Below are 15598 nucleotides of genomic sequence, written 5' to 3'. Positions count from 1 at the left end.
CACACACACACCCATGTCAACAGGCAGCTGAGAAGCAGCTCAGGGCACACCTAGAAATCTCTGTCTCGGGAGTACGTCACAGCAAGAACCCAGTGTCCCCTCTCTGCCCTGCCTCTTCCCAGGGATCTGTGCACGGGGAGGGCGAGTGAACCAAACGTGTGTGCACAGGCATGGAGTGTGTGTGTGTGTATGTGCACATGACAGTGGAAGCTTACGTACGTGCGAGCGTGTATGTTTGCATGCACAGTTTTGTGCTCTTGCTTGTGTGTCGGCATGAGCATGTGCACGCACGTGCATTCATGTATGTTCATGAGTGCGTGCGCATTCATGTGTACGTGCGTGCATGTCAACCTGCCTAACGCAAGCACTCAGCAGGGCATGGGGAAATTGGGCTCAGCGGAGGATCCGATGGATTCTCTCCATTCCGTTAGCAGACCCTAAGGCACCAGGGGCTGCCAGAAACTAGCCATCCCGGCCAGGGTCTGGGCCGTGTGTGATGTGCACACAGGTTTCATGCAGGAAGCAGGTGCCCTATCACAGATCACAGCTGCCCCAAGCAGGCTCTGTGCCCTGGGACGGAGCCCACAGACCTCGGGTCCCACCCCGCAGCCACGGGCTGAGTCCTTCCCGTGGGTGATGAGAACCAGATTGAAGGGGGTGGGGGCATTGCTGCCGAGGCTCCTCCCCCACCCCCGTCTTCCCCCCCCCCCCCGGGTGCAAACCCCTCCTCACTTTGAGTGAGCAAGAGATGCTGTGAGCAGACCCCAGCCTGAGTCCTCACTGGGATGAATCAATCCTGCCCATTCCCTCTACTACTGGAGGGGACAAGACACACGAGGGGGCGTCAAGTGGTTTAAAGCCCAAAGGCACTGTAAATCCAGCCCACCCCTCTCCTGAGGGAATGTGAATCTGGGAGGTGCAGCTTGGGATCAGGGACTCCCCACCCTGCCCCCCATAGACAGGGGAGCCCCGTCTCTATGCACCGCCCATTCAGTCCTTAGCCTCACTGCCCAGACTGCCAGTAAGGGGGCTGGGCAGTGCCAGCAGTGTGGTAGTTTCAGAGATGGGAACTCGACAGAGCTGCTGACCTCACCGCACACGGGGGTATTTGTGCAATGTCCTTGCACCATTTGATACCACCACCTAGCTCTTCTCTAGCACGTTCATCAGCAGATCTCAACGCACTTTACCACAGGGGTCGGGACCATTCTTCCCAAGGCACGGGGAGGTTAAAGTGACTTGCCCAAGGTCTCCGAGCAGGCCAGCGGCAGAGCCCCAGCGTTCTACCCACCAAGCCACACCACCCACCTGAGCCAGGGCTGGCTGGAGAACGCAGTTCACAGAGACGCAGTGTGGATCAGCCATGGGCAAGAGGACGTTTTGTTCCAGCCCCATCAGCGAGTCCAACCTGGCTCACACCCACTCCGCTGCATGACTGTGGGGCTGTATCACCCCGAGTTGCCACCCCCATAGCTATGGGCTGAGCTGGGAGTGGGGCATGCACAGCATTTGGCTCCAGGTGTGGCTTCTCCCCAGAGTCTGTGGGGCTCAGGTTTGGGGAGGGGGACAGCTGTGAAGCTTGGATCAGGGGGTGGATTTGGTTCAGGCTGCTCTATTCCCAACACCTCACCTGTTCTTCCACCTGTGCCCCACCGGCAGCCACTCTCCTCCCTGTCCCTGCTCCCCATCAGCAGCCCTGCGAGGTTACTCGCCCTCACCCCCAAAACACACAAGATCCCCCGTGCCGAGCCGGCAGCACCTACCGAGGGGTCCCTGGCTGGGGAGTCCGTCCGGCTCTCGCTCCTCTCCCATGGCTGGCTGGGGCAGCGGCTGCTGGGCCGGAACATAGGGGTGATCACTTCTTGGGTGGGACTGCGGGGGTAGCCGGGGGTGCGGCTGCCCTTCCTGCTGCAGGACTCCAGGTACTCCTTGACGTACTCGGAGCGGCTGGCGGCCTGATACAGGCTCTGCAGGGCGCAGAGCTCCTGGCGGTTGCGGGCAAGGAGCGGGGTGCGGGTGGGTGAGTCCAGGCGGTAGGGTTCGGAGGCGTGCAGCCCGGCGAACTCCCGTGCCAGGTCCGAGTGGCTGCTGGACTTCTTGCGGCTGAGCGTGGACGGTGTCGCCATGTAGCTGGTGGGGCTGATGGACGTACCGGTGTAGGCGTAGCATGCTCCCCCGTTCAGGCCCCCGCTGCCCAGAGGCCTGGCTAGTGTGTGGCCATAGCCGGGGCTCAGCCTGATGCCAGACTCTGGGCGCAGCGCCAGCCGACCCGCGTCGTAGCTACTGGTCGGGGAGGCGCCCGAGGTCCGCAGCCGGCTGGAGGCCAGGTAGCTGCTGGGGGGGCTCGGCTTGAAGCTGACCCTGTCCTTGTCCGGGTACGAGGAGGTGAAGCTGGAGCCGTAGGAGGAGTAGGAGCCGTAGCTGGTGGGGGATTTACTGTAGGAGGCAGCGGGGTAGCGGGAGGTGTCTCCATAGCGCTTCAGCGGGGAGGAGAGCTGGGACATCCTGGAGACTGGGGCTCCGGGGACACCGCCGGTGGCATTGACTGCAAAGCAAGAGCACAGAGGGCACCTTGAGTTCCTGCCCCAATGGGCACCCACCCCAACACACTGCACACAGCCTGACCCAGGCTTGGAAGCTGGGGGGCTAGACTCCCTGTCCTGGCGACAGACAGGGGCTAGAGACCTGGGATCTCTCCCCCCCCTTATTGAGAAAAGGCTGGAGCCCCCCTTACGAGCCAGCACTCAGGGCAGGAGACCCCTGCTATGGGAACATGGAGATGACTTGGCCAATGTAGCTGTGGGAGACTAAGAATCTCTGCACGGGAGAGACAAACATCCCTCTCCAACTGCCCGGGAGAGAACCCCCCGAGCCGGGCACCGGAGGGGCTGGGATGTGCAGGGGCAGGGCTCCACAGCTGGTTGGAGCCCTGTGCTGGATATGGCCAAATCCCACGCACGGCAGCGCGGGCGCACTCCATGGCAGCGGGACCTGGCTGCGTGAAGCCACGTCCATCAGGCTCCCCGTATCCTGAGGGCTGGCAGGGGTAGGAGAATGGGGTAGGCTCAGGTGTGGCACAGCTGGGTTCTAGAGGGGGTTATGGCGGGTGGGATGGGAAGGGGGATGCACTTGTGTGGGGCAGAGAGGGGCCAATAGGGGGGTGGGATCCAAGAGAACCCCAGCCAATCCAAACCCAGCCCCCTTCCTAAGTCCGCAGTGCTAGTGTGGCACAGGCTCCCGGGATCCAGTTCCTATTCAGGGCAGGCGCTCAGCACAGAGGGCGAGCGGAGCAGACTGAGCCACGTGATCCCCACAAACATGAAACCTGCTGACCCCACGGCAGGGAAGGAACCACCTTTCTATGGGGCTGCATTTTAGACCCACTTTGCGCTGGGGCCAACGGAGACCCAGCGTGCAGGGCAGGGTCGCCCATTCAGAGGATGATGAGCTAGGTGACTTAATAATGCCCCAGGCCCTTTATGCAATGCTGCAGCAGGTCAGTGAGCATGTGTGCGTGTGGACACACCTATCTGTGTGTCACTGTGTGTATGGAATTCCTTCCTGACCCCATTCAACAGTCCACTTAAGCCTTGGAGCATGAGAGTGGCTGACAGATTTATGGCTTCTCATGTTATCATTATCCCAGGACAGGCCAACCTCCCCCACTCCCCTCTCCAGTACAGCCACAACACTTGACTCGGTAATCTCTGAGGCTTAGAGCTCATTACATTCACTGCTCCCAATCAGGTTAAAATCCAGCCTGGCGGGGTGGTGACTGAGAGCTGGTCCCGGCTGACAGCCATTCGGTGGCCACATGGGAAATGAGTTTGTCAGGTCTCAGTCCAGCTCCCAGGGGACATAGCGCACCACCAGAAATGCTGCTAACTGACCCTTTGTGGGCGGACTCAGCGGAGAAACCAAGGACTGAATGGGTCGTGAACCCCCCCCTCTCATTCCCAGCCCATCCCTAGCTCTGAGGTTCTCCGCAGAATCTGTCACCGAGACCCCACTATATCTGGAGAGATGGTGAGGAAATTCCTGGGATGCATGGCTGCACCCCCACCCCAATCCTGGAGCACTCACCCTGTCCCCCCCCCGACACGGGGGAGGAGGGGACGGAGAGGGGGCAAGGATCTCACACATGCTGGGGATGCCCTGTCCTCTCAATTAGACAGAAAGCCAGCGACCTCTTGCCACAGGGGGTGCTGCAGAGATGCAAGCGAGCGGCAGAGACAGAGCAAGCAGCAGGGACAGATGGCAGCAGAGAGCAGGAGCCTAAACAGAACAGGATTCTCTGCGGGCTTGTTTACAGCAGCCAGCGCCCTGCACCGCACAAGGCAGAGGGGCCTGCTTCTGCCCAGAGGCCCCCGGTGAGCAGAGATCAGGGGAGGAGAGGTCACGCTGTGCTCTTCTCCCTAGAAAGTTTAGGGAGCAGGGAGAGATTTTCCCAGCACCTACAACTCAAAGTGTTTTCTGAGTAACAGTAATAATAGTGCCTTGCTTTACTGAGCTGGGATTATTCAGAGATGCTTCTCACACACAAGGCTTGGATCCGAATCTCTCCCAAAGTTGAGGGAGGTTTGGGGCATCAGGCACGCCTCTAATGTTATCACCCTCCCGCAGATAGGGAAACTGAGGCACGCAGAAGGGCAGGGACTCGGTCATCTGATGGGTGGGACGCTGGCCGCGACCTCCTCCTGGGGCAAAGGCTCGTACGCCAAGGCTCCCGGAGCCCTGGGAAGATGAAAGGGTGTCATCCACCCGCCAAGAGTCATTACGGCTAGCCTGGCAGAGAGATGAGGGGCAGCCCACAATCCATGCCGCCCGCCCTCCCTCTCCATGGCACCTGTGCCCACTGGTTTCACAGCTGGGGTGTGCGCGGGGAGGGGGGAATGTGACCGCAAGGAAGAGTGCGTTCTCCTCCCTGTCCCATGGAGAAGCAGGACAGGTGTGGCTGGGATCTTCGTGAATGGAAAGGGATAAGGGAGAGAGAGCTGGGGGAGAGAGAAAAGAGCAGGGAGGAAGAAGGAAGTGCGGGAGGGTGAGCCCGTTCCCCAGCGTGAGGACTTGCGGGCTGGAGCCACTCAGCCCAGGCGCTCTGCTCTGCTGCATCTGACCCCGCTGAGAGCTAGCTGCTCCCATCAATAATTCAGCACCACGCACAAACTCCAGGCTGGAGCCAGTCCCCCTGCCTCCCCACACCAGCCTGAGTGAGCCAATCGGATGCCCAGCCTGAGCGGGTTTTCATGGGGGATAATTTCATCAGCTCAGACCCCCACCGCCACCGCCAGGCCTGCCCGGGGCATTGGTATTCCAGAGGCAGAGTCTCCACTCTCCAGCAGCTGTGACATGCAGCCAAGCGGGCTGGAGCTGCCATCCCAGTCTGGGTGGCCAGAGGCCTGCAGGAGAGCAGTCGGACGGGCGTGCTGAGCTGGGGGGACGGCTGGAGAGCTCAGAGCTAGGCGGTGATGGCCAAGCCCCAGCTGCTGCAGCCGCTCCATGGACTAGGCAGCTCTCAGGGGCGGGAAGTTTTTGCCACCGTGGGAGCCAAGGGTCTAGTTAGGACTGTGCATTAGCATCATGGGAAGCTCAGTGTGCAGCCCTCCTTGGGACGGCGGGGGGCTGCACCTCCAGGGGGCATCAAGCACCAGCCAGGGCTGCCCTGTCCCAAGGGTCTGGCCAGCTAGGCTCATCTCTGGCCTCAGCATCGTGCTCCATCCAGAAGCCAGCAGAGAGCAAAGAGGAGCTCGGATCAGTCCTGAGCAGAGAGCCTCCACTGGGCCGGCATGCCTGGCGCAGACGCCGTCCCAGGGCTAGCCCAGGGGAACTGGGCCCAGACAGCGCAGGGTCCCATGGAAGGGCAAGGACTGGGTCCCCCTCCTCCCATGGCTCCCCAAGCACTGCACAGACACTAGTCCCATTCCACGCATGGCGAAACGCAGGGAAGTGACTTGCCCACGGCCACCCAACGAGTCAGGAATAGAACCCAGGAGTCCTGAGTCCCAGTGCCCAAAAGCACACTGTACACCACGGTCAGATGGGAACAGGCCGTGAATGCCACACATGCCAGGGGCTCTCTCCCCAGGGTACCCTCTGGGCCTGCCCACGTTCACCCCACCAGCTGCCCAGAGATATAAACAGATCCCAGCAGGACATGAACAGCCAGTCCTAGAAGCCCAGGAACTTACAACTATCAGCGAGGAAGGGGCCCCGGGGCCCAGGCTGGAGTATGGCCAGCACAAGACACCCCCTCACAAGCCCACCAGTGGCACTCGGGCCCCTCCAGAGGAGACACCCACAACAAACACCATTCAAGCCTTGGGTAAAAGTCCTGCCTAGCTCAGCCGATCAGCTTCAGCCCCTAGACAAGCTGGGGCTGCCTCGGAAACGGGCCCTAACCGGGAGGGAACTTTGCTCCTGGCACGGATCCACTGGGTCAGAAAGCAGCTGGCACAGGGCCGGGGGGGACGTTACACCAGATGGGGCTCTGCCTTGGTCCCCAACCGGCTCCAGGGATTTACCTGGTGACTGGGGGGCAGAGGGAACTCCGGGACATCTCCTCCAGCCCTGTTGCTCCCTCCCTTCGCTTGTTTTCCTTCACTTGCAGGACAGCGGCTCACATGGCTGAGAGTCTCCGGTCACCAGGGAAACCACCCTGATTCAAAGCCCTTTCAAGGCGGGCTCACCACGCACCTGGACTTGCTCCAACCTGGCACGCTTGTGGCGGGTGACAAGCACAGACATGCTGCCCTCTGCTCGGCCGCAGGGCACGGCCTGGGGGATGTGGCCCACATCCCTCGTAAGCCCCCAGCTTGTGCAGCACCTCGTCTCGGGGATCTCAAAGCACTTTGCAAAGCCATTCGTTTGCAGCGCTCCCCCACGCCCGGGAAAGGAGTAAGCTGCTCTCACGCCCCTGGCACGGGCAGCCAACGAGGCCCAGGGAAGTGAGGTCACATAGCAAGTCACTGACGAAGCAGAGATGAGAGCTTAGGAGACTCTAACCACTACAGCACACTCCCTCTCGGAGGCAGAAGTAGAACCCACGAGTCCGGACGCCCAACTCCGCGTTCTCACCACTAGACAGCACTCCCCCACTCAGAGCCAGAAACAGTACTCAGGAGTCCCAACTCTGTGCCCTCTGCTCTAACCACCAGGCCCCACTGCTTCCCACATACAGCAACATGAAAGACCTCCTTGTCTCTCTAGCCAAACCACTCGTGGGGGAGAAACTCCCCCAACTTTCTGCACCGAAACCCCCAACCCCGCCCAGCAGATGCCTCCGTCCTTCCCAAGCCTGCTCAGTTGGCTAGGTCATCCCCCGAGCAGGTGCAGCGGAGAGGCCTCGGGAAGCCCCGCTCCATTTAAGGCACCCAGCACCAGCTCAGCCCTCACGACCGTGTGTCCCTACACCCAGCGGTCTCTCACCTGGCCTGGTCCCAAGGGGCTGGGCCATCCTGTTGGGAATTGAGAGGGTCTCAAGCTTCAAAATTCAGCTCCAGATTCCGAGCTCCCTCAAATTCTGGGGCGTCTGGGTCCCCTGGGGTTTATGGTTCACCCCTTCTGCAGCATTTGGGTCCCTGCCTAGGAATCAGCACTAGTCAGTCCCTAACCCTGCATCCCAGGCAGCGAGAGATTCAGCCCCGGAGGCCCCATTTCCAAGTGCACACTCACCCTACCCCACTGCACCCCCCCCCCCAAGGCAGGGGTTCGGCCGAACAGAGCTGCACCCTTCAGCACCACCGCCGCTGATAATATGCATTCCGGATTTTCCACTGGCAGCCGAGTGAAACTGAGCCGGGGCCGGGGGTGAAATTGGAGTCAGCTGGAGGGAACGTTACAGATCCACAGGGAGATGAGACGTTTCACCTGCTGGGTTAACCTCGTTCAGGCGCTCGGTTGGTCCCGGGCTCAGCAATGCCTCAGGGAGCTGCCAGTCACCAGTGAGATGAGTTTCCCAGCCTCAGCCCATGCAGCGACAGAACACAGACCAGGAGCACCCCACAGTCAGCCTCTACACCCAGACCTGCGGCAGGCCAGTCTGGCACACGGAACCACTCCAGATCCAGTCCAGAACTAGTCCCACTTGTGGAAACACTTCACCTCCGATCCGGGAATTTACCTGAGATCCTCATCCCCATAGTATATTCTCTGGGGGATCTAGCTGCTCCAACCCAGAACCTTTGGTCAGCTGTGAAGCCCCATCCGGCTGCACTGGCCCTCTGGCAAGGTTGCCAGCTCTCTTGGCGTCCTGCTTTTTCCATGCAGTCGTCATCCCAGACTAAGCGGGAAACTATTTACGAGCAAAAGCAAGCCCAAGTGCACAAACCTGTTGGGCAAGGAGGCTTCGAGGTGAATAATCCCCCTGCAGGCAAATACTCCAGCGAGACGCCTGGCTCTTCCCTGCCAGAGCTCAGCCCTTTTTACCATGAGCAGGAGGCCAGATGGGCTGGGCTTCCTAGCTGAAGCCTTCATCTGCATAGTTGAGTTTTTGCTTCGAGGAACGCAGCATGGCTACAAAGATGCCACCTGCACCTGACAGAGGGGCACCAACATAGGGCACAAGGCTTTGGTACCATCTAAATGCCGTGAGAACCCAGCATAGACCCCCCTGCTCCCTGGCCATGCCATGGGAGCCCAGCATGGAGCCGGCTCCGATTTTGCAGTGCTGAATCCGGAACAGACTCCTCAGTGCACCACAGCTATAGGTGCTGGCACAGATCCGTGCGTGCCAGGGACTGTCTGGCCCTGGCCTAAGCCTGCATCATTCGCTCTTACCCACTGCGCCCATATCTCTGACCTCCATTTCCACGTCTTCGAAAGCACCCTTCAAGCCAGAGGCCATGCCAAGCTCTCACCTCAGTGCCCCTCTGCCCAAGCCAATGGAAGTGCATAGTGATAAACGAGGGGCCGGATTTACCCCTTTGGCATGCCGAGGGCACTTCCCTCGCCCTTAAAAAGCAGCCACCTCTGGGGCGGAACACAGCAGCTGATCTACAACAGCGAAACTGCTTTTAGAAAGAACACAATATGCCTTTGAAATGAAAGGGGGTAGGGGCTGTAAGAGCATGGGGCTGTGTGGAGATGGATTTAGCGGGGGCCAGGATGGGTTATTCTCCAAGGACACAGGCTAACACACCCCAAGGCTTGCCAAATGTGCCAGAAGATCTTAGAAGAACAGAGGGGGCAGCTCCCCAAGGTTACGCTTCATGGGAAAGTTTTCCGTGTGCAGGAAAGAAAGTCCTGCCCCATAGGACCTGTTCTACCCACCCTACCCCAGGAGGGTCCCCCAGCTGCTTACCGTCTAGGACTGCCACCTCTACAAGAACTGCCTTCCCTGTGGGATTCACAGGGCCACGTCACACCATCCTGGGGCCCAGGGCTGCAAGAGACAAGCCGAGCACACCGTGAGAGCCGGGAGAGGAGAGCCGAGGTGTGAGAAACTGTCTGGCCGAGCGGCACTCTCCCCAGTGGCAGCGCTGCCTTTGCACGCACGGCACCTCTCATCCTCAGCAGACACCGGTGACTCAGCCTTGCACCGCCCCCGCGAGGCAGGGACACCCCATCATTAGCCCCATTGCGCAGCTGGGGAAGTGGAGGCACAGAAAGATGAAGTGTCTGGGCTAAGCTCACGGGGTGAGTCAGTGGCAGGGCTGGGACAAAGAACCCAGGAGTCCTGGCTCCACATGTACCGCTTCCACCACCCTGCTCCCTCTCAGGTCTATGTTAAAGCTAGTGGACACTAGAGAGCCCGGGCACAGCTCCATTCAGTACAGGCAGCTACTGCCTCCTTCCATCGCCCCAGACTGCCCCCTTCTCCCCCTTACCTTCCATTGTCTCCACATGGGGCAAGGACATATGGGACGGGGGGAAGCGGGGGCTGTGCGACTCCTCCCCTGCAGCGGGAAAACTTCTCTAGGTTCAATGCAGACGACAGTCCCTTCCATGAGGACTTTGTCCAGGCCAGGGAGACCCTGTCTGGACACCAGCCAGCTGAGGCCGGGTCAGTCAGACTGGGAGCTAGAGAGCCAGAGAGAACCGCAGGGGCTGCCTGTGTCCCACAGCCGAAGCCGCTTCATACGATTGTCATTACATCAGAGCATCCCGCAAGGGAGCTTTCCTAAGCCCTGTCCAGAAGAGCTCAGGTTAGCCCCAGGCTGTTCCTCCACCCAGACTGTGGGCTGAGCTCCCCCTGGGAGTCCTGTGACGCCAGCCCCTGGTCTTTAGGGGCCTGGAGACTACTTTCTGGGGCAGAGGAATGGGGGGCTGGCCTCTCCTTGGAGCCGCGGCCAGGAGCAGAGCTGGCCAGCTGGGCCTGACACAGAGGTGACCCTGCAGTTTTTGCAAACCTGCAGCATTGGAATGCAGCAGCCAGAGGGAAAACAAATACCCACAGCAGCTCATCGCAGAGGAGCCGCAGGGCAGGCCCCCAGAGGGGCATCACCTGGGCCAAATGTCTGCACAAGCCTTGGAGACTGTGCTCCCCCCTCAGAGGGGCCCCTCCCAGGCAGGCTGAGGAGCATCAGTAGCTCACTGCAGGACAGCTTTCCTTTTGGGGTGAGTTGTTTAGTGCCTGGAAGGGGTCAGGAAGGAGCAGGGAGCCCCCCAGAGCGAGCCAGGGGCATGTTATGCCAGCAATTCCTCCAGCTGGTTTGATTTGTCCATTCTAAGGTGGCCCTAGAAACCTCCTCCCAAGATCAGCAAGAAAGTTGCCAAGGGGATGCAGTTTGTCAACAGACAAGAAAACACACTTAAACCCTCCCATGCTCCCTGCCAACAGCCCAAGCCCAGCCCTCTGCCCGCAGGGCTCCAGGGGGAATGACAGTGACACCGACTGGCTGCAAATGATTTTGGTAGTGGGGCAAGTGACAGCCCTGGACTCCAGTCAGCCACAGAACAGGGACGAGGTGGGTAGCAACAGGGCAGGCTTCCTACCTATGCCCCTCCGGCCTGCCCTAGAAATAGGTGCAAGAGCCCAGCTCAATTCCATGCTCTGTCCTGTCTCTCTGGCCCCCATCACTCACGGCAGTGTCTAAGCACCTCACAATCTTCACTGCATTTATCCTCACCACATCCCTAGTGGGGAGGGGGTGGGGGGAGTGCTGTTATCCCCAATGTAGAGATAACAACAATACCCAGCTCTTGTCAGCTGTAGCTCTCAAAGCGCTTTACAAAGGCGGTCAGTATCATTATCCCCATTTAACTGACGGGCAAACTGAGGCACCAGCAGGTGAAGTGATTTACCCAAGGTCACCCAGCAGCAGAGCTGGGATTAGACCCCAGGTCTCCTGAGTCCAGGTCCAGTGCACTACCCTACCCATGAGGCAACACTGCTGAGTAAATGACTTGTCCAGAGTGACCCAGGAAGTCTATGGCGGAGCAGGGAACTGAATCTGGGTCTCCCAAGTGCTAGGCTAAAGCCCTAACCACTGACCACCCTTCCTCTGTTGTAGATGCTAATTAACATCCGTTGCAATGGTGGCTGTCAGCACAGGAACTTGCCCACTGAGAATGAGGCAGAGACCCACCAACTCTCTTCACGTGTGCCACCTAACAGCTGGTAGTTGGTGCTAACTCTGGCGACCTGAGCTGCTGACGACCTGCCTACCCCGCAACATCACCCTAGCACCCAGCAACCCAGTAAAATCCAAGTTATGAAGCCCCCGGCGCGGCCTCGGTTAAAAGTGGCGGAATGACGGAAGAGAAAAACCTGCTGGCGAAGAGCTCCCTGGACAGCTGATGGGAGCAAAAAAGAACATGAGCGGAGTCAATTATTCGCCCACCACGTGCTTCGAGATCTACGGAGGAAGAGCTCAGTATTATCACCACCGGCCGGATGCTTGGTCGAATGACAAAGATCAAGACTTTAGTTGCAGCTGGCGTAGCTAAAGGAAAATGACCAGATTGGCGATGTGAACAGAACATGGCCAGAAAGGCTGATCCCAGCCCCAGGTCCCCAGATCTTAGCTTCCATACAACGGAGGCACTTTGCTAAGTCCTCCCTGAAGTTTCTCAGCTTGTATTTCACCCTCCCTCCCTCCCGGGACCCTCTAAGCCCGTCCTCCATACGCACCTGCGTGTGGGGCAGCAAGGCTGAAGGGTAGCGGCTTGTCATGGGGGGACGCCCTGGCTGCTCGGATGGGGTCACCTCGGTGTCCGGGAGGCACTTGCCCTACGACAGAAGCAAAGAAGAAAAAGGGATTGAAAATAAACAGCAGCGACTAACCTGTTAGCAGCTGTCCAGGCCCTCTCAGAGCCAGGCTACTCCAGCAGGCATGGGGGGTGGGGGGGGGGGGGGGGAGAAATCTGGGTGAAATAGCAGGAGGGGCAGAGCCTAAGGGCTGGGGCTGTGTAATCCACTGCAGAAATTCTCGGCTCAGGTTACCGGCAAGATAAATATAGTGTCTTATCTGACCTCACAGGGAGCTGGAGCCCTCCTCTCACATTCCAGCATCGGGGAGGCTTAAAGGGGCAGCCCACAGAGCGCAGCCAGAGGGGTTCTCATGTGTCATGGAGGCAGGGCCCGGCCAGAAGAGGGGTGCTACAGGGAGGGGGGGAAAGGGTGGCGTTCTGGGGCAATGGGAGAAGTAGAGGCTTTGAGGGTAGGAAAAAGGGAGGTTTGGGAGATGAAGAGAAATGGTGGTAAGGGGTCTAAAGGGAAAACGGGTCCTGGAGTGGAGGAAGGGAAGAGGGGGTCAGGTGTGAGGGGGAACCAAAGAAGGGGGTTCTCGGAGAAGGGAAGAGGGGGCTGGGCTGTTACAGGGGGAGAGAGGGGCTGGGGCCAAGGGAGGGGAGATAGGATTCCTGGAGAGACGAGGGAATGGCAGCAGCTGCCCACAAGGGTCTGGGGCACCCCAGGGATGCTACTTGCTGGCCTCCAGCCCAGCCCCCACCTGGCGGGAGGAGAAGCAGCATCCTCCCAAGGGAAGCAGTGGACTTCTTTCCCTGGGGAGCGAGGAGAGGACACAGGCGGGACAGATCTCAACCACGGTCCCTACTGCACGCCTGGCAGGTGCTCTCATACCATGGTGCTGAGTGTGGTACAGGAACCGACACAGAACAGACCCTTGGTGGAGATGGTTAGGAGAAGCCTGGACAATGCACAACCCTACGCTGACTTCGAGGGGCAGGGGGGTCTGCATGGCACCTATGGGTGGCTCCGAGATTCTCTGACCAGCTATGAGAGCTTCACCCCCTGGCCTTTAGTGATGGGAGCTGTCTCCGCCCCTCTCAACTTGCGCTGCTCGGCAGCGGCGGGACAGCCCACCTGGGGGATGGAGATGGGGCCAAGGAAGCCTTTTGCAAGGTAGGCCATTCACCCCTTCTGCCCCTGGAGAGCTCTTCAGGGTGAGGGATACAGGGGCTCCGCGGACACAGAGTGGCAGAAGAACTGGGGAGGTACCTTGCAGGAAGATCCAGGATTAAATTCACTCTGGTGTAACTCCACCCTAAATCAGTTCCATGCGTGAATTGGGTCCAGCTGACTCTACTCCAGAGCATTGGAAGGCAATGACTCAGTCCCCACCTCTTATGAGTAACTAGGCAGGACGCAATTAAGCCACCACTTCCCACCCTTCCCTGCTCATCTGTATGTTACAGCCCAGGCCTGGCTGTGGGAAAACTCTTGGGCCAGTTTTATCCCCGGTGTCACCTCAGGGAGGACAATGGGATGATCCTATTGGGATCTATTTGGTGCTACTACTCCTAATGCTTTATCCCAGCCTGAGCCAGCCTCCAGCAGCAGCCAATACCAGAGCCGGAGCCTTCATTGCCAAATCCTGGAGCGAGGTGGGTACCTGAAGGCCTCACTCCTTGAGATGGACCCCGTCCCCCCATCTTCGGGTGACTGTTGAGGCCATTTTCAAAGCAGCTCCACCCTGAGCAGGGGAAACGTATTCCTCCTCCCAGTGTGTCCAGAGAGTCGCCTCTCTCTGGACCCAGCCAGCAGGATGGCCCCACTCTCCCACAGCCTGGGGTAGGAAGCTGGAGGATCTGGGTCCAGCCCTCCCAGCAACACATCTTCCAGCGAGCAACAGGGAGCATTTGCATGGTACACACACACGCACGCAGAGGGCGTGCTGGCATGGTACAAGTGCTCACATGCACACACAGGAGGCGAGGCACAAGTGCACACACACAGGGGGGATGCAGGCATGGCTCAGGCACACACAGATCACAGGTGGCGCTGATCTCGGGTCGGGAGGAATGAAGCAGACCAGGTACATGCTCCCAGTCCTCCCCAGCCCCACAGCCCAGGCAGGCACTGCCTTATTGTGTGTTTTGGCGGGGGAAGCAGCCCTGGCACATTCTCCCAACTCCCACCCAAGCCTGTGGGAGGAGGGGCAGGTATGGGACACACCCCTACCACTGAGATGACTCTGGCAGGGGGTGAGTGGGGGAAAAGAGACATTTTCTCAGCTAGGCCCAAGCCCCACACCCTCCACTTATACAGAGCCCAGCTAGGGGTTGGCACGACCCACAAGGTGCTGGGCCTGCCCAGGTGGTTTTCAGGGGATGGGGGGGGGGGGGTCATTCACACAGCCAGAACACTGGTGGGAAATAGAGGGCATTGCCCCATTGCCTGGGGGGCAGGGAACTCCTACAGACACAGAGTCTTATTCTGCCCAGGGGTCATATGGACCCTACATCCCCGCCAGGCGGGGCCGGCCCCGCCCAGGGGGGCCCGGCACCCCCCAGCTGCCCCTAGGAGGGGCTGGCACCACCCAGGGGGGCCAGGCACCCCCTAGATCTCCCTAGGAGGGGCTGGCACCGCCCAGGGGGACCCGGCACCCCCTAGGTACCCCCAGGTGGGGCTGGCACTGCCCAGGGCGGCCAGGCAACCCTTAGCTCCCGCCAAGTGGGGCTGGCACCGCCCGGGGGGACGGGCACCCCCTGCGCACCCGGAGCCCCGGGGGCTGGCCGGGCGCGCCTCCCGCACTCACCAGGCTCTCGGGGGGGATAAGCCGGAGCCGGCCGCTTCCGCGGAGCAGCTGGGGGCCCGGCCGAGCCTGATGTCACAATCCGGGCGCAGCTGACGCGGGGCGGGGAGGCTGCTGCTGCCGGGCGGCGTCCCGCGCCCAACTCGCCCCGCGCCGCAGAGCAGCGCGCACGTGGGGCCGGGCCGGGCCCGGGAGCCGCGGGGGGACAGTCAGCCCCGGGTGCTCCGCGTCCGCCGGGTCTCCCTCCATGGGTCTGGGGAGACGAGTGTGGGACAGGGTAGATCGGGCCCTGGGTGCTGCTCCCTAGAGGCTGGGGGGAGATCCCAACCCCTGGAGCTCGGGTCCTCCCACGGGGCAGGGGGAGAGGTGTGGGGGGGAGGCTGGATCCCAGCCCTTGGGTGCTGCCCCTATAGGCCAGGGGAGACAGGACGGACAGAGATCCCAGCCCGTGGGTGCTGCTCTGGGTCCCCCTATAGGCAGGGGCTAGTCCCAGCGCCTGCAGCATGTGTGTGTGTGTGTGTGGGGTCACCCCGGGGGACCCCCTGTGCGGGTCTACCAGCCCGAGCCCTCTGGCTCTAGGGCCCAGGTGGGGCTGGCAGCGGGAGCTGGAAGGGGTCCAATTCTGGAGCTTCCAGCCTGAGAAGAAACAGGGCTGGGAGCAA

The 15598-nt window shown here is 60.4% G+C and overlaps 1 protein-coding gene across 3 annotated transcripts in view; it reads right to left on the bottom strand.

Annotated features, from left to right (window-relative positions):
- Positions 1–2504, bottom strand: part of USP2 (ubiquitin specific peptidase 2) — a 50988-nt gene extending 48484 nt beyond the window's left edge. For 2 of the 3 annotated variants that reach the window (XM_065417159.1, XM_065417158.1), the window contains exon 1: positions 1764–2504. In XM_065417159.1, coding sequence (XP_065273231.1) covers positions 1764–2504 — 741 coding nt within the window. The remainder of the gene's footprint in view (positions 1–1763) is intronic. The other variant, XM_065417160.1, reaches the window with a different exon arrangement.
- Positions 2505–15598: the final 13094 nt, after the last annotated feature.

Source organism: Emys orbicularis, chromosome 15, assembly GCF_028017835.1.
Source record: "Emys orbicularis isolate rEmyOrb1 chromosome 15, rEmyOrb1.hap1, whole genome shotgun sequence".
NCBI lineage: Eukaryota > Metazoa > Chordata > Testudines > Emydidae > Emys > Emys orbicularis.
The sequence above is the reverse complement of the archived record's forward strand: the minus strand, read 5'-3'. Positions and strand labels throughout refer to the sequence as shown.